At 38.5% G+C, this 24,033-nt stretch overlaps 1 protein-coding gene across 2 annotated transcripts; it reads left to right on the top strand.

Moving 5' to 3' along the window:
- Window positions 1–2,690: 2,690 nt before the first annotated feature.
- fah (fumarylacetoacetate hydrolase (fumarylacetoacetase)) lies at window positions 2,691–23,619 on the top strand. 2 transcript variants are annotated; one of them, XM_040002147.1, is made up of 14 exons: window positions 2,691–2,836; window positions 3,333–3,443; window positions 5,875–5,996; window positions 8,905–8,954; window positions 10,315–10,405; window positions 11,442–11,539; window positions 12,552–12,604; window positions 12,786–12,885; window positions 15,798–15,928; window positions 17,702–17,777; window positions 18,917–18,963; window positions 21,556–21,657; window positions 21,842–21,959; window positions 22,887–23,619. In XM_040002147.1, exons 1-14 carry the CDS (start codon window positions 2,756–2,758, stop codon window positions 22,961–22,963), a joined length of 1,257 nt encoding a protein of 418 aa, XP_039858081.1. In that variant the 5' UTR covers window positions 2,691–2,755; the 3' UTR covers window positions 22,964–23,619. The 2 variants fall into 2 exon arrangements, with proteins under 2 accessions (XP_039858081.1, XP_039858082.1); XM_040002148.1 differs by having other exon boundaries at window positions 2,696–2,836; window positions 3,338–3,443.
- Window positions 23,620–24,033: the final 414 nt, after the last annotated feature.

Below are 24,033 nucleotides of genomic sequence, written 5' to 3' on the forward strand. Positions count from 1 at the left end.
AGAGGGACGGGGATAAAAGGCAAAAAACACAAAAACCAACAAAATAAGCAGACAAAAGATACATCTATCAATCACCTGGATCACCTGTTGAGAAAGAAACGACGAAAAAGAGAGCAATAGAATAAACAACATCACGATAACCTAACCTAGTGTAATAAATGGAAACAAAGAATATAAATACTCAAAAACCATAAACACTGAGTCAGAAGACTCAGGACCATGACATCCACGTTCGTTTGAGGGTTTTAATGATTTCTTTGAATCATTTTCCATGTTGGAATGATTGTACAGCATACATCTTCAAAAGAAAAAAACAAGAATTGGGTACACAAATTAAAATGTATTTGAGATTTTCTCTAAATTATACATGCAGGTTGAATATATACCTACCTCCTCACTGATATTTGGTTAAAAGCCCCTTGGCACCTCATCTACACACCACCTTCTTTCATGGCTGGATGTTTGAACATTCTTGTAGTAAATTTGTTGAGTTCTTGGCACTTACACAACTTTTAAGCTGGTTTTGAGGCAACTGCTCAGTCTTTTTTCACTGGGATAAATACAGTATCTGCTCTGGGGCAGATATTTGTACCAGAGCAAACACAACACACACATTTATTTAACCTTAGCTGTAAACTCATACCATCTTTTCCAACTAGTTTACCATAAATGCAAAACAGATTTTGTTGAGACAATTGAATGACAAGACATCTGTGGTTAATAGACACAACTGAGGAGTCTGATGGAAAACTGGAAGAGTCAGTCTGCTTGGGAGCAGGTTGCTGAGGGCCAATAAGCAGTCTTGATGTGGAGCTACATGTTTGTTAATATAGTTATAGGCCTGCACAGGACTGGTGATGGGAGAACATGAAGCACATATGTGGGAAACACTAGATCAGGAGCTGTGCTGCTGTCACGTTACTACCTGTTAGATATTGCTGTCCAGGAAAGGACACTAGTTGACATTGCTACTTATGGGCCCAATCCTGTGAGTAGCCTGAGTTCCAGAGGGGCATTAAATACTGGTTACGGCTGTGCCGGCTTTAGAGCAGCCAGACTCCCTTTGAACCAGAGTTTTTGTCCTTGTCCAAGAGTCGCTGGTGGAGCATACCTGAAGGTGTTAGTCAGCTGTGGGTTTGGCTGTTACAGAGAGAAGAGATTAGGCTTCAAAACAGCCGCTGGACTAAAGATTTCATCACTGGAGTGCGCAGCACTTGTTTGCTGGACTGATGTTGTTTTTGTTTTTTGTTGTTGATTCTTTTAGACAGTTATACAGAGATTCCTACGTACATGAATTTGAACCCTTTCATGCATGAATTAGGACAAACTCAATCAGGATTTTTATTTATCTTTATGCATGAAAAGATTAATAAAAAATACTTGAGAAAAAAAAACCCTGATTGAGGTTGTCCTAATTCATGCATGAGAGGGTTGAATAACAATCATTACAATCAAACACGTCACACATCTATAGTAACATTAAACGACCAGTGGGAGGCGGAGGGACACACAATGTAGTGGTTTATGTGCAAGCATACAATCAACACTGACACAAATACAAGAAAACAGCTTTTGAATAGCTGTAACTGTAGTGACCACTATGCATGAAAGAGATACGAAGTGGTGTCTCGTCAAAGCCAACCTCAGGCATGCGTTTGTCCACAGCTTATCACAGCAATCAAACCCACGTGTTTTTGTTTGTAGGGAAGTTGAATTGGATTTTTTACTACTCCTCACTTCAGTCTTTCAGAAGCAAATGTACTGTATTAGTGTAAACTTCATTTTGTTTCCAATTCATCATTAAGAAAAGGCTCTCTGTTTGAGTGTGTCAATCTGTCAAACCCTTAAAAGGGAAATGTGTGAGAGTGTGTTTGTGAGAGGAAGGGGGAATTGAAAGATTTAAGCGCAGAAGTTTTGACCGCCACTGGCAAAATAATTTTGTGATTAAATTTGAAGCCCAAAATTTTTGCTTTCCTTTGGGCTGAAACTCCTGATAGACAATTCAGCAATAAATACAACAGACGAGTGAAAGTCTGTTCATGGAGAAGAAAAGTCAAAATGCACATATGATTACACAAAACTTCAGTTTTAATGAGGGTAAGAATGGATTTGGTGTTATCTGTTATATTTTCACTGTATTAGACTATCGTTGTGTGTTTCAGTATATTTTTTTGACCCACTATCACAGAACTACACACATCAACTTTTGGGACAAAATGTTTTAAACACAAAAAGTAATTGCCTCTGTGAAGTGCCACTCGTTCAAACTCATTCATGTATCTTCCTGATGGAAAGCACAGACATCAAAGGCAAATTATGTGTTGAACTTTATTGAACTAAAAACATTTGGTAACACTTTATTTAAACTCTAGAAGACTGACAGCACATTTTCTATCAGTAATACTAAAACAATAACGATGGCATCTGTCACGATCATATAAGTGTTACTTACTTGTGGCTTTTTCATTCAAAGTTAACACCTGAGAGATCTTTAACATTTTCTACTAAGGTGCATGAACTTTCCCTCTCTCCATACTCCACCAAGAGATGAGGCTACAGTTTTGCTGAGTCATTTATGTGGCTGTTTTGCATTAACTTCCAGGGACCTTAGCTAGAGGTGGATACTCTAGGCAACATGTGATTGGCTGTCCAGTAGGAGGTGGGGCCTTTCTAAAGTTAAACATCTGGAAGAGCTTACTGCTCAGTCTTTTGGTTAGTCAGTAAGCTTCAGTTGAATCCAGCTGCCAAAGAGAAGATGTCCTTTATAGCAGTAGATCCAACTTCTGACTTCTCCTTCCACAACCTTCCTTATGGAATATTCTCTACACCTGACAATGTAAGTGTAGTTTGCTTTTTACTACTATTATAATGAAGGGATATTGCGTAACCTTTCAGTAACAGAGATGACAGCAGAGCCTCTTTTTCTCTAAGTAAAAACCCGACCCATGGGAATGTTCTGCTCACAAACACTAGTTTAGTCACACAGACAAAGAGAGTTGATTAAAATTGAATGAAAAACCTCAACCCTTCCCCCCATACCTACACACATACATACATACATGCATTCAGTGTCTATGTTTTCTTGCCTGGTATGGGTTCACTTGTCCCTTTACAAGTGGGGTTGGATGACAATGCTTCCATCTACAGGACACAATGAGAATTAAATTAATGTGAAGAGAGAACAGTGGTATTAGTAGGGAACTATTACTTGCATTAAAGGGAGCCTTTTGCCCTGATGTACATAACACTGGTGGTGGAACTGTGGTGTATGTGAAAGCATAGTAGATAATATTTAGTCACGTGTATTTCTGTGGATGCATGTACTTCCCAAGCCCAGACATCGCATTGGTGTTGCGATTGGGGACCAGATCCTAGACCTCAGTGCAGTGAAGTCTCTGTTTAGAGGACCTGTGCTTTCCAAACATCAAGATGTCTTTGACCAGGTGAGTCTAAACATTAACCAATAACACAGGTTACCTGTTTAATCTGACATTAACTAAACAAAATTTCAGTAAACAAAATACAGTGGCTTGCAAAAGTGTTCGCCCCCCTTGAACTTTCCCACATTTTGTCACATTACAGCCACAAACATGAATCAATGTTATTGGAATTCCAGGTGAAAGACCAACACAAAGTGGTGCACACGTGAGAAGTGGAACGAAAATCATACATGATTCCAAACATTTTTTACAAATAAATAACTGCAAAGTGGGGTGTGCGTAATTATTCAGCCCCTTTGGTCTGAGTGCAGTCAGTTGCACATAGACGTTGCCTGATGAGTGCTAATGACTAAATAGAGTGCACCTGTGTGTAATCTAATGTCAGTACAGATACAGCTGCTCTGTGACGGCCTCAGAGGTTGTCTAAGAGAATATTGGGAGCAACAACACCATGAAGTCCAAAGAACACACCAGACAGGTCAGGGATAAAGTTACTGAGAAATTTAAAGCAGGCTTAGGCTACAAAAAGATTCCCCAAGCCTTGAACATCCCACGGAGCACTGTTCAAGCCATCATTCAGAAATGGAAGGAGTATGGCACAACTGTAAACCTACCAAGACAAGGCCGTCCACCTAAACTCACAGGCCGAACGAGGAGAGCGCTGATCAGAAATGCAGCCAAGAGGCCCATGGTGACTCTGGACGAGCTGCAGAGATCTACAGCTCAGGTGGGGGAATCTGTCCATAGGACAACTATTAGTTGTGCACTGCACAAAGTTGGCCTTTATGGAAGAGTGGCAAGAAGAAAGCCATTGTTAACAGGAAACCATAAGAAGTCCCGTTTGCAGTTTGCCACAAGCCAAGTGGGGGACACAGCAAACATGTGGAAGAAGGTGCTCTGGTCAGATGAGACCAACATGGAACTTTTTGGCCAAAATGCAAAACGCTGCACATCACTCTGAACACACCATCCCCACTGTCAGATATGGTGGTGGCAGCATCGTGCTCTGGGGGTGCTTCTCTTCAGCAGGGACAGGAAAGCTGGTCAGAGTTGATGGGAAGATGGATGGAGCCAAATATGGACCCTAAACATAAAGCCAGGGCAACGATGGGATGGTTTAAAACAAAACATATCCATGTGTTAGAACGGCCCAGTCAAAGTCCAGATCTAAATCCAATCGAGAATCTGTGGCAAGATCTGAAAACTGCTGTTCACAAACGCTGCCCATCTAATCTGACTGAGCTGGAGCTGTTTTGCAAAGAAGAATGGGCAAAGATTTCAGTCTGTAGATGTGCAAAGCTGGTAGAGACAGACCCTAAAAGACTGGCAGCTGGAACTGCAGCAAAAGCTGGTTCTACAAAGTATTGACTCAGAGGGCTGAATAATTACGCACACCCCACTTTGCAGTTATTGATTTGTAACAAATGTTTGGAATCATGTCTGATTTTCGTTCCACTTCTCACGTGTGCACCACTTTGTGTTGGTCTTTCACCTGGAATTCCAATAACATTGATTCATGTTTGTGGCTGTAATGTGACAAAATGTGGGAAAGTTCAAGGGGACCCAATACTTTTACAAGCCACTGTATCACTGCCATACTATGTCTCTTCATCATACAGTAGAATATCAATACAGTCCAGCAAGTTAATTTTTTGTGTCAGTTAAAGATCAGATCTTTAATAGACAATCTTATGCCTTAAAAAAGGCATGAAAATAAAGATTCCAGGAATACCGCAGCTTCAGATTTTACAGATTTGTCATTCTCAGTAACATGACAGACTGCAGGTCTCGTCCTAAACATCATTTAGAAAGACAAATATGCATTCTTAAAACATAATAACCTTTCAAATGATGATGGTGTTTTTTTTAAATGCTGCCGTTGGTGGCAGTTCTTAAATAAGTTAAATCATCATATTTTGTATTTACTAAGGTTGTCTTTCTATAATATTAAAATGTATTAAAATATTAAAATCTATTTGATCTGAAACATGTAAGTGGGACAAATATGACAAACAGAAAGGGGAGCAAATATTTTCTCAAAGCAATGTAAATATTTTCCTTTGTATAGAGATCAGTCAGGAAGAATCACATTCTGAACTCTGTGGATCATATATTTTAGATATCCTAAATTACAGGACAGTAGAAATATTTTAAAGTATATTCATTAATTAAGCAGCTTTCATTAGAACAAAAGGGTTGTCATTACTAGTTCTACTTTTTGATATGTTCACAGTACAACAGACAAAGCTGGAAGTGATCAAGTGGTTCCTGTGTACATTTAGTCACACAGAACCCCTACACTTGGATTGTGGTCTCGCCCTCTAATGTATTGTGCATCAGCCAAAGTTTTATTTGCTTCATTTTCCATTGAAGAAATGTACCAAAAAGGCTACTTGGTGGATCATATACTAACGTTTATCTGTGTCCCTATAAGCCTACACTGAATGCATTCATGGCTCTTGGTTATGAGGCCTGGAGGGAAGCCAGAAGGACAGTGCAAATGCTGCTGTCAGCCAATGAGAGCACACTGAGAGATGATATGAGCCTTCGGAGCAGGTCAGTCTGTTTACAGTTTACAGGAGTGTACAGTACAAAGCATAGTCTACACTGCGTCTTCATCCTCAGCCTACTGTGTTGTTTTTCTCTTAGAAAATACATATATTTTTGTGCTTTCTATTACAGCTCTGTAATGAAGTAGTAATAATAGGGTAACAAGGCAGAAACATGAACGTAATAATGTGGCGATTTCTAAGTTATTACCACATAATTAGCAAAGTAATAACCACTTAATATCCAAGTAATATAATGGTAGCAACAGTGGTTACAGTTGAGTAATATTCCACATAAATTTATGTAACTGGATAATAAGTGCCCAAAAACTGGGGGTAACAATGTGAAAATACAGCTGGGTGATAAAGTGGTTATAGTAAAGTAACAAAACGAAAGAAACCGCGAAACCGCCGGTTTAATAACATATTAAAACAAGCTTAAAAAGTGTGTGATTATTACCTGGAAACAACTGTGGTAGTTTCTATGTAACAAGTCGGAAACAGCTACAAAATCCAAAACTGCCTGCTTCTATTTAATAACATATTAATACCCATGTTAATAAGCTTTTAAAACAAGCTTAAAGAATAGTGATGACCAGGAAACAACTGGCAGTTTTGGTGTAATAAGCAGCAATTTAATACCATGGCAATGATAACTGAATAAAACACGAATCAGAAAGAATCAGGAAGTCTGGAATAAACTGGAAACACATGCTAAATGCTAATAGTTAGGTTTAAAAGAATTATACATGTGAATATATTAGATTTGCTCTTTCACAGCATCTGGATGACAATACATAATATGGTAAAAGTATTTCAGGTAGGAAAGAAGGGGGAACACATGTTTAAAATGTCCAGTAAACAAAAATAAGATACCATCCATGTTTTCCCAGTTGTCCAATTCAGGGTTGTGAGGTGTGCAATCAGGACACAGATTATTTTGGGTTATTAACATTAAGATGAAATTATGTTAATTAGGGCAATAGTCAGTGTGCATCCCTTTAAATTGCCACTTCAACACTAGACACTATTGCAAAGAGCCAGCTGCCAGTAGGTGGCAGACTGCTGCTTATCGGGAGTCTGCATTTTCTATTATAGCCCAGGATGAAGGAAAAGAATTGAGGCACCAACAGTTAACTTTAGCTGCCATTTTCCTCTGTGGCTTGCCTCATAGAACCATGCTTACATAAACCAGTGGATTTCAACAGCAGCAAACCCCACATTCTAGCTACTGCTCAGGACTGCAAGGTAGCTAAAACCTTTTTTATTTCATACATTATATTTAGGACTGTCTCTTGTAGATATTAACTTATACCCCATACTATTAACTATTACTAACTATTAATACCCCTGACAGAGTAGTTAAAGGTAGGTAAGTAGCTAAAGTTAGTATGATCAAGTAAACTACCATGTTATAAAAACTTGAGTTCCTGATGAAGGCTCTTAGGGTCCTGTTGATATTGTACAGTTCGACGTATTCTAGGATCCAGGTGTGGGGCATCGAGTCATTGGCCTTCTTGTAATCAATCGAGGCAGTGCACAGGTTGGTCAGCCTGCTCTTGCAGTCTTGGACGACTGCTCTGTCTACCAGGAGCTGTTGTTTTGTGCCTCTAGTATTCTTGCCCATTCCTTTCTGTGCCCCACTCATGCATCTATCTATCTATCCATCTATCTATCTATCTATCTATCTATCTATCTATCTATCTATCTATCTATCTATCTATCTATCCATCCATCCATCCATCCATCCATCTATCTATAATATAATGTGGCTAATGGTATTTACAATATTCGCCCAAAATTTAAGCACTCCAGTTTTAACAGCTTAGGTGAGGAAGTTGGAGATGTGGTGTACTCAGAATCCACCACCAGTGAAGTTTGTAGTGGTTATTTTCTAATGATAGAGCGAGACCACCATAGAAACTATGCCTGTTGTCAACTAGACTGAAAAGTAACTTTGCTGTCTGCACGTGTCTAAATATCTTTAGGTGTCTGCAGCACCAGGAAAACTTGCCATATTCAGTGTGGCTCTAAATTTAGTGTACCCTTGGTTTAATTACTTGCTGTTTTTTATTGCTCATTAACAGCCATTTGAACAAAGCACTTTCGTTTTTTTACGACAGATTGTTAGAGGTTTTCTGTTGTGGTCTGTTTGTTAACAGAATTAAATGCTGAGGCAAAGCAAGTAAGTGTCCTAGTTATTGAAGAGATGGCACTGTAAAACAAAATCTCATTATTCTCTAATTTTTGAAAAAGCTATATAAAATGATAAAATGATCTCTTTCAATATTCATATTGATCAGTATGTGCATTATAACATCTGTAGTTAACAATATATTATAATTACAATAACAAGGATAATTTTTAAAGGGTAAATCCATTAACTTTATGCTAGAATACACGTAAAAACCTATTATACAGTCCGTATAAAAATAAACAGTAGATTGCTGTATTTTTAAACCACTGTACCAGTTAGGTAATGTCATTGTTTTTAATACTACTACTGCATTTATTTTTATACAAAGTCTGTGATTCTAGTAAATTTAAAGCTAAAACAGCTACAGTCTAATTTAGTATCCCACACGTCACACACATTTATTGTATTTAAATTACAGAAAATTTCCACAGTTTTACGTGATGATAGATTTTGTTATTTTCAGATATTTTTCTGGTGCAAAGCTGCCAGAATATTAAGGGGTTTTTTTTCTGGATTTTTTTGCACTCTACAAGTGTGTCTGTGTTTGTAAATGCAGTTTTGTATTGTTTAATCCCCTTTGAGCCACATATAACAAAACAAAGCAAAACGTATCTTTGCATTATTTAGTCTTCAGGAGATTTTATGTCCATAAGTGTGTGTATCCTCTTTTGAAAAAGCTTATTTTGCTAATATCCACCTCTTTCCTTTGTCTGTGCAGAGCATTTATCCATCAAAGCGCAGTCATCATGCACCTTCCTGCAAACATTGGTAAGCCTCACCTAAACTTCTCTTGTCAGAGATTTTGTTGTATGAAAATGGACTTGCTTTTGTATACAGTCATAATTAAAAGTTAAAGACCATTTGAAAAATGGCAAAAAACAAACATATTTTGCATGATTATTGAAGAGATGGCATTGTAAAACAAGTTTCCAAGTAGAGCTTCAACATGCAACAAGCAGAATTGGGAGTGAGACAAAATATTTTTTGGAGCAATTTATTGAAAACAACACTTAAATTGAAACAGGCTGTTTCACAGCTGATCAAAAGTTTAGGACCACAGGCCAAACCTGTGCAAAAATGTGGCTTCATTGTCATTTTCTGTCAGGTAATCACGCTATCATGATGTTCTGATAGCAAAGGCAAAAAACGGTTGTTAAACTGCATACGTAGGGTCTCTGGCAGCGCGCCGTAGCTGCTGAGTCTGGACGCAGTGAGAGAGTCATTAGTCTCTCTTGACTGCAGCACTTTTCTAGTCTTTAAATCTTACTGACTGCCCAAAGAACTTCAGAGTACACTTATACACACTTATATATACCATTCATTCATGAATACATTTTCTTAACCGCTTATCAAACTTGAGTTAATGTGATTTAATGTCATTGTACTTGACCTGTCTGAGTTTAATGTTGTGGTTGACGAGTTTATATAAACTTCCACTCAAAATTTCAAGGTCATGTAGAAATATCATTATTTCCAAAGAAAATGGCAGGAATGGTGCCTGCAAGCACCTTCTGCATTGTTCTGATGTCATATATATACACACCTGTGTAAAAAGCCTTTTTTGATTAATTTCACACTGTAAACGACCACGGCAGGCCCGGTGGCATAAACATGCTTTTCAACATACTTTATTAACACTCACACGGTTGCTATACATCCACACACAGCTGCAGCTAGCCCGCCACCAGCTCAACACACCAACAACCACATTGTTAACCACATCTCCAAACTTTTAAGCAGGCGAGGCGTAATTGCAGATGCCGCACAGGTGGATCAAGCGCACCTGCAGCAGCATCGTAAACCACGCCCCGCCACACACACATCAAATAATGCTGTTTCTTCTTTTACAAGGACATTGCTGGTTCTATAGCAGTGGCTCAAGACACTTGCAAAATTCAGAACACATTTTTACAGCCTGCTACAGCTGTGACAGAGCAAATATAACTGGGTGGAGAACCACATAGTGGACCCAGAATGCAGGCGGCTGAGAGTACAAACAAAAATAAGCTTTTTTATACTTAATCTCGAAATGGTACACTAAATCAAGTGCCTAGGCATGCAGACCGCTCCTGCAAATGTTTGTTAAAGAAAGCATCCATCCCATTCATGAACTGTCTGTTTTTCATAGGAGACTACACGGACTTCTACTCCTCCAGAGATCATGCCACTAATGTTGGGATCATGTTCCGGGGAAAGGAGAATGCTCTGATGCCAAACTGGTACACTGTGAATCCAACCAACAGTAAACACTTGATACAATGAAGAAAATGCTGACTGGGAGGCCTTAATGTGTAGTAATATTAAAAGAGATCATTTCAAACTGTCCACAAACTGTGGTATACTGAGGGCCACTACAAGGTTTGCCTAATTAATTTGTACTCTCAGGGGACTAATGCTAAGTATAAGTGTGTGCCCCTCTGACACACTGTACTGGATAATTTCATCTCAGGCAGTGAAGGTTGCATAAAGTTACCTAACACTTCATTTTAACAGTTCATTTATAAAATGAAGCAATTTAAAAGCTCAACATATCATATATTGTATGGGGTCCCTGGTTGCTACCAAAACACCTGCCAAACTAAACGCCCATACAGTCTTTCTGAGGTTACTGCTTGGAAATGACATGGCCAAAATGAATAGAGTATTTCTGTAAACCACAGTAATCTGTGTAAATATTACAGCAGATGTTACTGTGTCAAAGTTACTAAAGCGAATTTATTTTTGGATTTTATTGCATATAAACACTTTGAAAATATGATTCAGAAGACATTTAAGTCCAGAAAACCAGCAATCAAAATATGAACGTGACCAACGATCGATGCTGCTGAACTGAAACAGAAATGTTACCGTGGGTTTTATCATCTCAAAGTCAGACATTTTGCCATTTAGCAACATATGTGATTTGAAATTTCTTAGTATTCAACATTATTTACATGCCTAAAAATACTTGTTTTTGGAATTTTTTGTGAAGAATTACCCACACGCTCGCGTACATTGAGCTTTTTTACATAATTAAATGAGTCATTATTTACTATGGTTAATATTTCATCTTCAACTATAAGTACCTTTGTCTCATTTCTGTAGGTTATGCCTTTACCCTTATCTTCTTGTTGTTGTCACTAACTGTACATTTCGAAGATAACTGGAAATGATGCAGCTTATTTGCCAGAAATCAATTTCCTATCCATTTTACACATTGCAGACTTAAAGTGGCACAGCAGCTTGTTGTAGTGACTTGGGTTCTGTATTATGCAGGTTGAGGCTTCCTGTGGGATACCATGGCCGGGCATCATCAGTGGTTGTTTCTGGGACTCCCATCCGCCGCCCTTCAGGCCAGATGAGGCCTGATCAGAGTAAGATCCTTATAATTCAAGGATTCTTTATTGTCATTCGCATCAGATGTTTACATGAGGTGGAACGAAATTACGTGCACATGTTCCCTCAGCGAAAGAAACAGAATAACAAAGAAACAGAATAACAAAGAAACAGAATAAAAAAGAAAACAGAATAAAAAAAGAAACAGAATAAAAAAAGAAACAGAATAACAAAGAAACAGAATAAAAAAGAAAACAGAATAAAAAAAGAAACAGAATAACAAAGAAAACAGAATAACAAAGAAAACAGAATAAAAAAAGAAACAGAATAAAAAAGAAAACAGAATAAAAAAAGAAACAGAATAACAAAGAAAACAGAATAAAAAAAGAAACAGAATAAAAAAAGAAACAGAATAAAAAAAGAAACAGAATAACAAAGAAAACAGAATAAAAAAAGAAACAGAATAACAAGTAATAAGTAATAAAGTCTCAAGTCTTGTGAAATCAAACCATTTACATCTTAAGATTTCATGTAAACCTTTACTCATCAAACAGGATAAGTAAAGTAAATCAATGCTAATTCAATGAATCAGCAGTGATATCTAATGCTAAGGAATTTACAGCAGCAGCAAATAGTAAAAAAGTTTTGATAAATCACTTTACACTGTGTGTTCAGCAAGACGCAAAGTTAGAGACTAGTAAGTGAACTAAATACGATCGATCTATATTACCCCGATGGACCAAATCAGAGGTAAAGCATCCAAATTACATTCATCATATAAGTGCTAAAAATCCTCAAGGCTTCCCCTGATCTAGTTTCAAGAACTTTCTTTTATTTTTGTTTGTATGTTGCTTAACTAATTTGTGTTTTATTAGTAATCAGAATATCAATTAATGCATCTTTAGCGTCTAAATCCAATCATATGCTGTATATAAACCATTTACTTGTCCACAGATATGACTGCGTGATGTGCTTGTGACTTTGAGCAGCTTTGGCACAGTCTCACCTCGTATAGCTGACGATAACTGTTGCCTTTGTTCTTCTTTTTAGCAAAACCCCCAGTGTTTGGCTCATCTAAGAAGCTGGACATTGAACTGGAGATGGTGATTAATGTGTTTGTTTAATCTAACAGCCCAGGTGTATTTTATTTGTAATTGTATTAATTTAATTTCAACATCTGAATTAACTGAGAGAAAGATCAGAGTTTCTCTGGTCAGAATATTCAGTATTGTACTTCAGTATTTAGTTGTTTTCATATTCACAACTGCTTCTGTTTGTGATCAGGCATTCTTTGTTGGAGGAGGTAATCCGCTAGGGGAACCCATTCCTATCCAGAAAGCCCATGAACACATCTTTGGAATGGTACTCATGAATGACTGGAGTGGTAAGAGTCTCTAAACAATACACCTCACCAACATTTTCATGTTGTAAATGCTTGAAGATGGTTTTACTATGCAACAGAAATGGGAATGTTTATAGTAGATAATCTGCAGGAGAAGAAGGGGGGACTCCCAAAACGTTACTAGAGAACACATCGGTACGCCACCAACTGCAATGCCATAGTCAAACTAAGGTTTACACAGAATCTTACATTTCACATGTGGTTGTGACGCTATTCAATAAGAACACCTATGAGACTCAAATAATTATGTTCAAATGACACATTGTATCTGGTTGTAAAGGCTAATTGTCCTTTTATATTCATAGCATGTAATTTTACATGCTATGAATGCTGCAAGCTGTTTTCATATTTTCATAGCTATAGCTGCTAAAAGTGTAACTGAAAGTTTATTTCCGGTTAAAGTAAAGTGAAAAAATAAGTCATGAACTTCCACCCTCCACAACAAACCAAGTCTGCTGTTTAGTCTAATATGTGTGCACTCCGTAATCCTCTGCACAACACTGGGTGAGTTACTTCTGCCCTGCCCGGCTGTGATTTGGGAGGCTATTCAGGGAGTACAGGTTGTGCCTTTTCAACACAACTACTATTGTAGCTCTTGTCTTTTATTGGTACTTGGAGAGAGGCTACATGAATCCCATGTGTCTAAAGTACAGGAGCAGATATTGCTGCTTTGTTATCCCAAGATGTTCATTGAACATAGAAACACATGACTTTCAAAATAAAACAGGAAACATGGAGAGACATAGACATGACAACACAAGCTTGACACTATGGAACACACAGACCTAAAACACATGACGGACTAGACAAGAAACAAGACACAAAAACCAAGGAGACAGATGATAGTAACGGCTAAACTCAACTAGAATAAATAAAATAAAAATACAGAATAAACTCAAAACCCCTGACAGGTGGGCCATGTGAAATCACAGGGCAGTGGATGCTGAGATTGGCGTTGCTGAGGAAGCACTTGACTAGCCTGCACAGAGTCCTCCTCTCAGCTTGATAGAACACCTTTATGATGAATCAGAGCGGAGATTGTAAGCCAGGCCTTCTCGTGTCTGAGTGTCAGAGAGATACAAGCCGTAGAAAAAAAATAAAAAGCTAAATGTACAAAACCTTTGAATTTAACTTTACTCTTAAAATATCCAGTAAGTAGGGAGTTGTCTTGTAAGTTAGGGAACATATTCTCTGGACTTTTGATATTTCAAGCACATCCTGTCTTACTAGTGTATACTGAACTCTTCACTTTAGTCCCCAGCTTTTCCTCCTAACAGTACAGTGGTAAGAGGTTTTTCAGCCTGTGACATTTCTGCTGAATATGCAGCTTGAAGGTGAACTGATGTCACTTTTACTTTATACACGACTGCTGATGCCCTCAGGACATCAGGCTGCAGACTTCACCACAGACTTTCTATGAATATTTGCCATGTAAACTTTCTCCCATAGAACTGCACAATAAGCTAAATGCAATGCTTTCTTCTTGTTTATAAAGTATTTTTTTAAAGTGGAGAAAGCTCAGGCAATGAAATGTATCTGTGTGCAAGAACAGAAAAAGATTCTGAAAGAAGACTGGCATTAAAACTATTGCCAGCACGAAACAAACATTTCAAAATGGACCCATACATTTTTTGAACATCAAAGAATAAGTAACCCAAAAAGAAAAAGAAAGTGCTTTCATTCACACACATTTTTAATCTGATAGATGCATCAGAGAACAAATTGAGGTTAGTATCTTGCCACAGGATATTTGCTATGCAGACTGGAGCAGCCAGGCATCAAACCACCAACCTTTCAGTTAGCGGAGCTGCTCTGACTCCTGAGCTACAGTCACCCCCAAAGCAGAGAGTTACTCTTCGTAAGTAACAGTCCTGTTACACTGCCACAGCTCCATTTGAGTCATTGTTTGTGGAAATATATACTTACACAATACTGTTGTATAATATACTTAAACAACATCCACTGTCTAATTATGAACTGCAGCTAGATTTCATGAGAGGAACCAGCTTCATTAAAACTAAACCTGTAGGCGGCCATGCTGGTACCACAGTAGCCAATGCAACTTTGAACCAAGCGATCATCTAGACGATTTAATTAGACGGTCTCCACTGCAGCTTTAAATTGTAGAAAATGTTTTCTTAATTTAATTAAAAATATATTTTTCTAATCACTGATTTGTTATAGATGTAATTTTAAACATTAAAATGTTGTGAGATCAAAAGAAATCAGTTTCTAAATGAAGTGGAATCTGAGGAACAGTGAATTGAATAAAATGAAATGAATATGAAACTTTGGATTACAACAATGAATTATGGTACTAGGTATGAACTGGATATACTAACCTTTCAAGATCAAGATTAAATTTAACTTGTCAACAGTTTGTTTTAGTAAATATAAAACATTACTTAGACCAAACATGTGCTTGTGCGTGTATTTTAGAAATGTCCCTTGAAAAATTGATTCATTAATAAATAGAATGGATGAATTGTCCCTTACTACCAATTCTCATGGCAAAACATGAAAAGGCCGTGACAAGGCAATGCATTTGTTTGTGTTCACTGACATAAATACACAAATCATTACACTCTGCATGATTTTGAAACAAAGATATTTAATCTGGACGTATGTGCGACCAACGTATAGACTATAAAGAATTCTCAGTATACACTTGTCAATGTGGCAACGAAGAACACAAAGTTTTATGAATGGAAAACCATATTTGAACTCTTGTATTAACCGATAATTATGCACTTTGGAGATTTGTGTCCAGGAATACAACTTATTAAATTAAAGGTTTGCCACAAGAGTGGATTGAATAATCTGCAAAGTAATTTGGAAAGAAAAAAGAATAACCTTCCTAATTACTCTCTTCTCTCACTTGTGTTTATTCTCAGCTAGGGACATCCAGGCCTGGGAGTATGTTCCATTGGGACCTTTCCTGGGGAAGAATTTTGGGACAACTATTTCACCTTGGGTCGTCCCCATGGAGGCACTGTTACCCTTTGCTGAGCCTAACCCCATTCAGGTGAACATAAGGTTCTCAATTAACAATAACAAAGATAAGGGGCATGTAGTACATTGCTCAAAAATAATTAAGGAGCACATTTGAATCAGACTATAGCATCGAGTCAAAAGATGAACTCAACTTGGGCGTCTATTGTCTTATGCAGTCTGGGAGTTAACTGCATGGATGGGGCTTCCTCATGCTCTGTGTGGCTTGGTGGTGCTGCTGCTGTGGGCCTCAGTCTGGATGGGCCCAGGCACCCACTGTCCTTGGTGGATATCAGGGAACGGGTCACACATGGGGGTCAGGGGGTGAGCCGACTCCAGGAAGGGGCTTCCTTTCTTCACACACCCCGTTCTCTGTTTGCCATCTGGGGTGGAGGGTTGGGAGGAGAAGCTGGTCTGAGTCTGGGCTGGTGGGCTTCCCTGCTGTTGCAGGACCCGGGGTGGTTTTCTTTTCTCCACCCCAGCGTAAAGGGAACCATGTCCATGGTCTGGGATTGCTCCTCTGGGGGTGCTTGTGCCTGGACCGGGGAGTATAGAGTATGTAGAGGGGAGTGTGAGTGTGTGTACTACATTTATTTCTGTGTGTGTCCATGTTGGGCAAGTGCTGAGTATTTGTATATGTGTGCATGAGGGTGGGAACGGATCTTTGTGTCTGTGTGTGCCTGTTCATCTATATCTAGGTGTTAGGTCAGGTCTCAGATTCCACCTCTCTCAGAACATCTCAGGCCCCTCCCACCACACACCCTCCCATTGGCTGGTGCCCCCAGCTGCCGGTGCATTGGTGGTTATGCCTACAGCTGGGTGTTTGGGTGAGTACTGCTCACTCCTGGTGGCATAGCCGGCTGCCAGTGGAGCCTCTGGGCTCGTCGCTGCGGCCAAGTATATTTTCAGTGTCCTTTCTCTCTACCCGTCTTCTCCTTTATTTTTTTCCCCTCTCATTCGTTTAATTCTCTTCCCAACTTCACTTTCCTTCTTCTTAATCTTCTTTCTAGTAATAACTTAAAGTAAAGAAAAATCTAATCAAGTGGACCAGTCAATCAAGACCAGTTTAGCAAATATGTAATGGTCCACTAGGGAAAATAAATCGATTGGGCATTTTTCTTGGCCTTCAGACAATAATTCTGATGGCTACAGTACTGGACAGGACAGGCAAAAAAAACAAACAAATTAAAATAATGCTGGACAAGGCGATAAAGGTCCTTAACCCATCAGCAGAACAGGAGCTTGAACTCTAGAACAGTGGAGATGTGTCTCTGAAGTAATGAATCGTGCTTCTGTCAGTCTGATAGAGGAGTCTGGGTTTGGTTGTTGCCATAAAAGTGGTACTTCACTGCCACTGTGCCAAGTGTCATTTTCTTAAAGGAGGGAGGATTATGGTGGGGGTTTTTTTTTTTCAGGAGCTGGGATCAGCCCCTTACTTCCAGTGAAAGGAACTCTTAATGCTTCAGCATTCCAAGTCATTCATGTTCAGTTTCATTCAGTTTCATGTTCCCAACTTGATCCCTTCCTACATGACTGTGCACCAGTGCACAAATCAAGGTCCATAACGATGGGATTGACTGGTGAGATTGACAAGGAAGAACTTGACCTGCACAGAGTCCTCATCTCAACCTGGCTGAACACCTTTGCGATGAATTAGAGCAAAGACTACAAGCCAGACCGTCCCATCTGACATCACCTCACAACCTTTTTCTTTCATCATTCTAACCTGTGAAATGAAAATGTGTTCTTTTTCATCTCTTTTTGCTCACTGTTCTTTTTCAGCTTTGTATTTTGTGTCTTCCAACAGGATCCAGAACCCCTCCCATACCTGCAACACCATGATGCGTTTACTTTCAATATTAATCTGTTTGTTTCACTAAAAGGTACCATCCACAAACTATCATCATATCAATTGTACATATACTCATGGTCAAGTTCTCTCGTGAGGAGTAGCACTGTCCCTGCCAGTGTTAAGTAATATATAGTAATAGAGTTTCTGTGATGTTTCAATATGCAGGCAGCATCCTAATGCAGCTGGTTAAGTGAGTCTCATTCAACCTTCTACATACTGTTGGGTAGATACTTTAATGAATGCTATAACAGAGTTGTAAACTTTACTGTCGTTGGGTGTGTTTATGTATAGTCTGTCCCAGTGAGTCACATATTGGCCTAAACAAATGACTGGGTAGCATTAGCACTTAATAGACAACAATCTTCTGCTGTTTGGTTTGGGAATAAGATATTCAAAGAAATACAAATTTTTCTCGTAGTTTGATCAGATTTTTTTCAAAAAATGAGAATTTTCTGGCCTTAAAAGTTTAAGATTTTGTTGACCCCATTGGATTTTCTGGTTTTTAAGTGGGCCGCAGGACTCTTGACTGTGGGAATGGCTGGTGTAAAGCATTATTTCTGTATTTACTGTAAACTGGTGGTTGCCTGAAAACCAAATCTCCAAATGAAATAAAAATAAAAATTAGAAACTACAAGACTACAATAACTTTGATCCTAGATTATTATTATTATTATTTTTGTTTCATTTGTTTTCCCTTCAGTTTAGCTTCAGTTCGTTGCCAGAGTAAGTTTATTCTTTTCAGCTTAGCTTTTAGTCTTTTTAGTCAAAATATTTTATTTCAGTTTGCTTTTTAAAAGTGTCAGTGCTACTCTGCTATTATAACATAAAGGAGGTTGCACTTTTGTTGACTCAAAGACACACTGACAGTCCAGGTCAGGCAACAAACACAATTGACCAAACTGTCACAACCCTAAAATAAGCTCATTTATTATATACTTTCATTTGAACTTAGTTATTTTAAAAGTACACAATGCTGCTTTAATTACTTTTATTAATTTTTTTAAGGATAGTTCTTATTTCTACTAAATAGAAGAAGATGGATGCAAGGATGCGATTTTATTTCAGTTAACCATTTGCCCACATTTTTAGTTTAGTTTTAGTTCACTATAATAATGCTCTTGGTTAGGAGAGTAACATGTTTTGAAATGAATATCTGTTCTGTTGTTAAAGGCAAAGGCATGGCTGAAGCTGTGAACATCTGCAGATCAAACTTCAAGGTAAGATTCATGGTTGCAGAGCCAGAACTATATTAATGCATGTTTTTAAACAAAAAAACCTTATTATATAAAATACGATTAAAGAGGACTTGACATGTTGCTGTCTCAGCTATGCCTGTTTTGCCAGCATTTTATGGTTGCTTCATTCTTAAATGATTATATTTTATTATATTTCTTGGCTGCACATGATCACCACTAAAGAAAAACAGCATGTATAAACAAAAGTAGTAAGCCATCTACACATTATATATGCAACAGATGGAGATCCATGCTGTGAAGCTCTCAGCACACAGTTTTTGTGCTGATGTTAATGCCAGAGGGATTTTGAAGTTATCGAGTCATTTAAAGCCTTGCCTCTCAGCAATCCTTTGATTTAACTTGACATGGATTGCTCCGTTCTTTTGAGTTGCTGCAGCAAAGAAACAACATAAAACTGGCCATGGAATAAGGGAAGTCTAAGGAGCTTGGTAAGAAAAGCGTCTGGACTACTTCAAGTTTCCCTCAAGACGTTTCACCTCTCATCTGAGGGGGTCCATGTCTCTCTTGGGGGGACGCTCCCATAGGGCTTAAAAGCTGTGACTCTGCACCAATTGTTCTTAGAGCTGAAGAAGCTTCTCGGATGAAAAGTGAAACGTCTTCAAGGAAACTTAAAGACGTTCAGACGCGTTTCTTACCAAGCTTCTTAGACTACAATGACCTGGAGAACCTGGAGAACCTTTCCAGACATGGACTAAGGGAAGCATTTTTATGAACTGATTTGGAATCCTGTTACAGCACCACACTCAAAGTCAGTGAGTTCTTTAGAAAGACCGATTCTCTTGTAAATGTTTGTGTTATGTAAAATGTGTTTTCTGACATTTTTATCTATTTAGTGTAGCTGTAGCAATTTTGACACTGTTGATTTCTTCATTTCTCTCAGCTGGTCAGAAGACTGCAAAAGGAAGGATTGGCCTTTATTCGTTAGGAGAATGGAGAAAAAGTTTCAGTCGCTCTCTTTTAGAATAGAATAGAATAGAATAGAATAGAATAGCCCTTTATTGCCAATGTACATCTACAACAAAATTATGGGTGATGCTAACTGTATAGGAATAAAAGGTAAATAGAAAAACAGCAGGAAAAAATAACAAACAGGTGAAATTTATACAGTCAACAGGAATATATACAAAACAAGAGAAAGGCACACACTGGAGAACCATGTGCTTGGAAGTAGTGCAAAGGATTTGCTCTGAGTATAGAGTCCATATTTGTGTGGCATGAGTTGTAAGGGTTGTAGTGTTTGTTAACCATCCAAATGTCTCTGGGGAAGAAACTGTTTGTGAGTCTGGAGATGTGGGACCTGACTGACTGTGGTCCCAACCAGGGCAGTGGGTCAAACAGGTGGTGGGTGGGGTGCAAGGATTCACCTGTGAAGGGCCAAGTTTTTCTGAGACAGGAGGATCTGATGATGTCCTCCAGGGGTGGCAGAGGAAAGCCAATCAGTTTTTGGGCTGTGCTAATTACCATCTGTGCAACACGCTCTCCACTGAGGAGATGTAGAAGGCCAGCAGCAGCTTTCGGTCCAGGTTATTCTTTCTCGGGACACCGAGGAAGTGCAGCCAGTTTGGGCCTTCTTTACCAATGGGTTTGTGTTGCGGGTCCAGGTAAGATGAGCAGAGATGTGGGTGCTCAGAAACTTGACGGTGGAGACAGATTCCACCCGTTCTCAATTTATTATGAGAGGGGAGTGGAAGTCTGTACCTCCTGAAGTCCATTATAATTAATAATAATAATAATAATAATAATAATAATAATAATAATAATAATAATAATAATAATAATAATAAATTAATTAATAAAATGCATCATTATTATGAGTTCTTTTGTTTTATAGACATTCAGCTTCAGGCTATATTCTGAGCACCGGCAAGTTCAAGGACATGTAACATGTTGGAATTTCATGTTAACAGATTTAAACATGACTTTTGAAAGCAAGATTATGGACACTCTCCGGGTGCTCTCTCTGCTGTTTGATGCAGCTGTCGTTAGCTTGTGAGGTAAATTAAAGGGCCTGCACTTATTTGACATGTGAGTAGTGACTGTCCACAATCCTATTGTTACGGCAGCAGTCCTGAAGCACATAAGCACAGAGCACCCCCCCTTCCTTTGTTGTGGTCCTGGCAGTGTAATGTCTGGCCGGGTAACTCCGCTGAGGGATCAGGGATGTTTGTGAGGGAGCTGTCATTAATGAGGAGGATGAGGATGGATGGAGGGGTTTGTGTTGTTATTTTGACAGCTGGATATGATTACCACTTTTGTTTCCTCTCCCTCGGCTGTCTGTGTTTCTTGCTGTTTCTGACAATGTACCACAGAGCGCTGGGTGGTCTCACAATCTCAGGTGGGATAATGTCGGTCCAATCTGAAGTAAAGCCCAGGTTCAGGCTGATGTCTGATGACTGAAAGTGACAGTGTGTTGCAGGAAGCTGCAGTAAAAAGGCATAAAAAACACAAAATAAGGTGCACAGTAGAAAAGCGTGCTGTGCTGCTGCATACCATGACTGTCCCCGTCTTGAATTCACTAATGTTTTATTTTTATTTCTGTCTCTCTGACTCAAGTACATGTACTGGACCATGAAGCAGCAGCTTGCCCATCACACGGTCAATGGTTGCAATGTCAAACCAGGAGACCTGCTCGCTTCAGGCACCATCAGTGGACCTGTGAGTGTCCACATGCACAATATGCTTAGGACTCGATGACTGTAATGTGTACCTTTTTGTCTGTCAGTTCTCAGTTTATAAGCTAGATTACATAACATCACTCATTAGCAAATTCTCTTGTGGGCTTGTCACACTGTTGTTGCTTTTCCATTGTCCTTATTGCAACTGGTTTGTTTCATGGCAGGATCCAGAGAGCTTTGGCTCCATGCTTGAGCTGTCGTGGAATGGATCTAAGAACATTGACCTGGGAGGAGAAGGAACTAGAACCTTCTTGAATGATGGAGATGAAGTCACTATATCAGGTTGGTCTGTTTAAAACGTAAGCTTTCCACTTCATATCATTTGGATTTATGTCACAATATTTTTAGAAGTAGCAATAACATTTTTGCATCTTTACATAATGCCAACATGGACATAAAGATAAGGTTAACTACGATAGACAAAACATAAGGATTGAAGAATTAGAACATAACTGCATGCTGGTACACTGTCGGACTCTCGGTGCTTCAGGCATTTCCAGATAAACTCTTACCTTAATTTTGCAGCTGAAGTTTGGACTTCTTGAACTTGAAAATTTAATTTGGCTGACATTATGAAAGGAATCTGTTCAGTTTCAAAGCGTATTTCAATATTTTATTATTATTGTTAAAAACAAATAGTTAAATAATAACAATAATACATAAACAAATGTAGCTGTTCGAGATAACGACATCGGCTCGGATGATGATATGAAAACATCCATCGTTTCATTTTACGCTACCGTTTGTTTCGTGGTGTTGCAAATAAACTATTTACAGCAATATTTTATCAGCGTTGTGATGGTCACTGTAGTGGCTGTATTAATTTCTTAAAGTTCTCGCTTTTTTTTAGATATAAGTGGCCTTTACAACTTATATCTAAAAATGTATAGTTTCATGCATGGGTCAAAACACTCAACGCCCAGCTGGAAACATTTCATGCAAGTCGAGTCGCCTGAGATTCACAGAATTAGCAGAAAATCTAAAATTTTTCTGATTTATATCGTTGTCAGGACAATAAATGTCTTATATCAGGATATGAGATTTTGGTCATATCGCACAGCCCTAAACAAATGTATGACTACAAACAGATGGCTCACTAAAGTAGAGAAAGTTTTACTTTTATATTGCCTGACAGAAATTCAGTTTACACAGTATTACACAGCATCATGACACTGGTCATATACGTGTCCAATGGCTTCCTCTGTTTAGGTTACTGTGAAGGAGATGGCTACAGGGTGGGCTTTGGGACGTGCCAGGGAACAATCCTTCCAGCTTTGCTGCTCTAAAACAGATGTCTACTCACACAAGTATTTCACTTGGCTTTGATGACAACAATGGAAAACTGCAACATGGACCTTCCCCCTCACTCTCCTCTTCTCTTTAAAGGGGCGCTATGGGCTTCAGTAAAGAATGAATGCAGATTTCTCTCAATGTGATCTCTGACCTTGTTACTGATATATAATGAAATAACCATCCAGCAGAGAGATTGTCCTGTATCATATCACAATGTTACTGCTGTACCAGGATCAGTGTTACTGATGTTTTGTATCCCCTCTATGATGAAATCATCCATTTTAAATTTGGTTCTGTTATTGTCTTGTTTTCATGCGGACTTACTCAGCCACCTCAGGAACACAGCTGCATTCAGAATTATCCAACTGGAGCTCTTCCACTTCCATAGAAGAAGCAGCAACTTAAAAAATGGTTAAATGTAAATGTTCAGGTCATTCTGATTTTTTTGGCGCTCAGGACTTGTAAACATTTTGACCTTATTATCTGAAACTCCAGTGGAACAGGATATGTATATGACCAAAAATAGGAAAAAGATGAATTGGTAAACTTGAATACAGGGTAAAGATGATGATGCAAGAATGAATGCTTCCAAAAATCTGACAATCATTTCTGAAGAGCTGAATAAAAAATGAATAAAAAAGCTGTCTGGAGGTGGTGATTCTGTATTTGCATCAGTGTGCAGTGAAGAAGAAACAGCGTCATGACACACTGTCTCATTATTGCTAAACAGTAATTGATTTTGTAAGCAAGGTTTCAGGTAATATGAGAATATCAGAATCAGATGTGTTCACCCAAAGTTACACTGAATCCAGGTTAGGAAGAAGACTTCTGACATTTAAAGAAATAATACCTTTAACATCACAAGGACTACTCAAACATTTGTAATCTGGACCAGGATTGGGGTGTACATTTCCAGATAAAAGTAGGAAAAGAGCAATGAAGCATTTTCTTTTCACAGATTTTTGTAGATTTCTTCTGGGACCCCAACTCTTTGAGAGGTAAGAGTATGAGGAAATAAAACAGTCATATGGAAGAAAACAAAACAGATGAAATGAGATCTCCC

The sequence above is a fragment of the Simochromis diagramma genome, unplaced genomic scaffold, assembly GCF_900408965.1.
Source record: "Simochromis diagramma unplaced genomic scaffold, fSimDia1.1 OVJJ01000430.1, whole genome shotgun sequence".
Classification (NCBI taxonomy): domain Eukaryota; kingdom Metazoa; phylum Chordata; class Actinopteri; order Cichliformes; family Cichlidae; genus Simochromis; species Simochromis diagramma.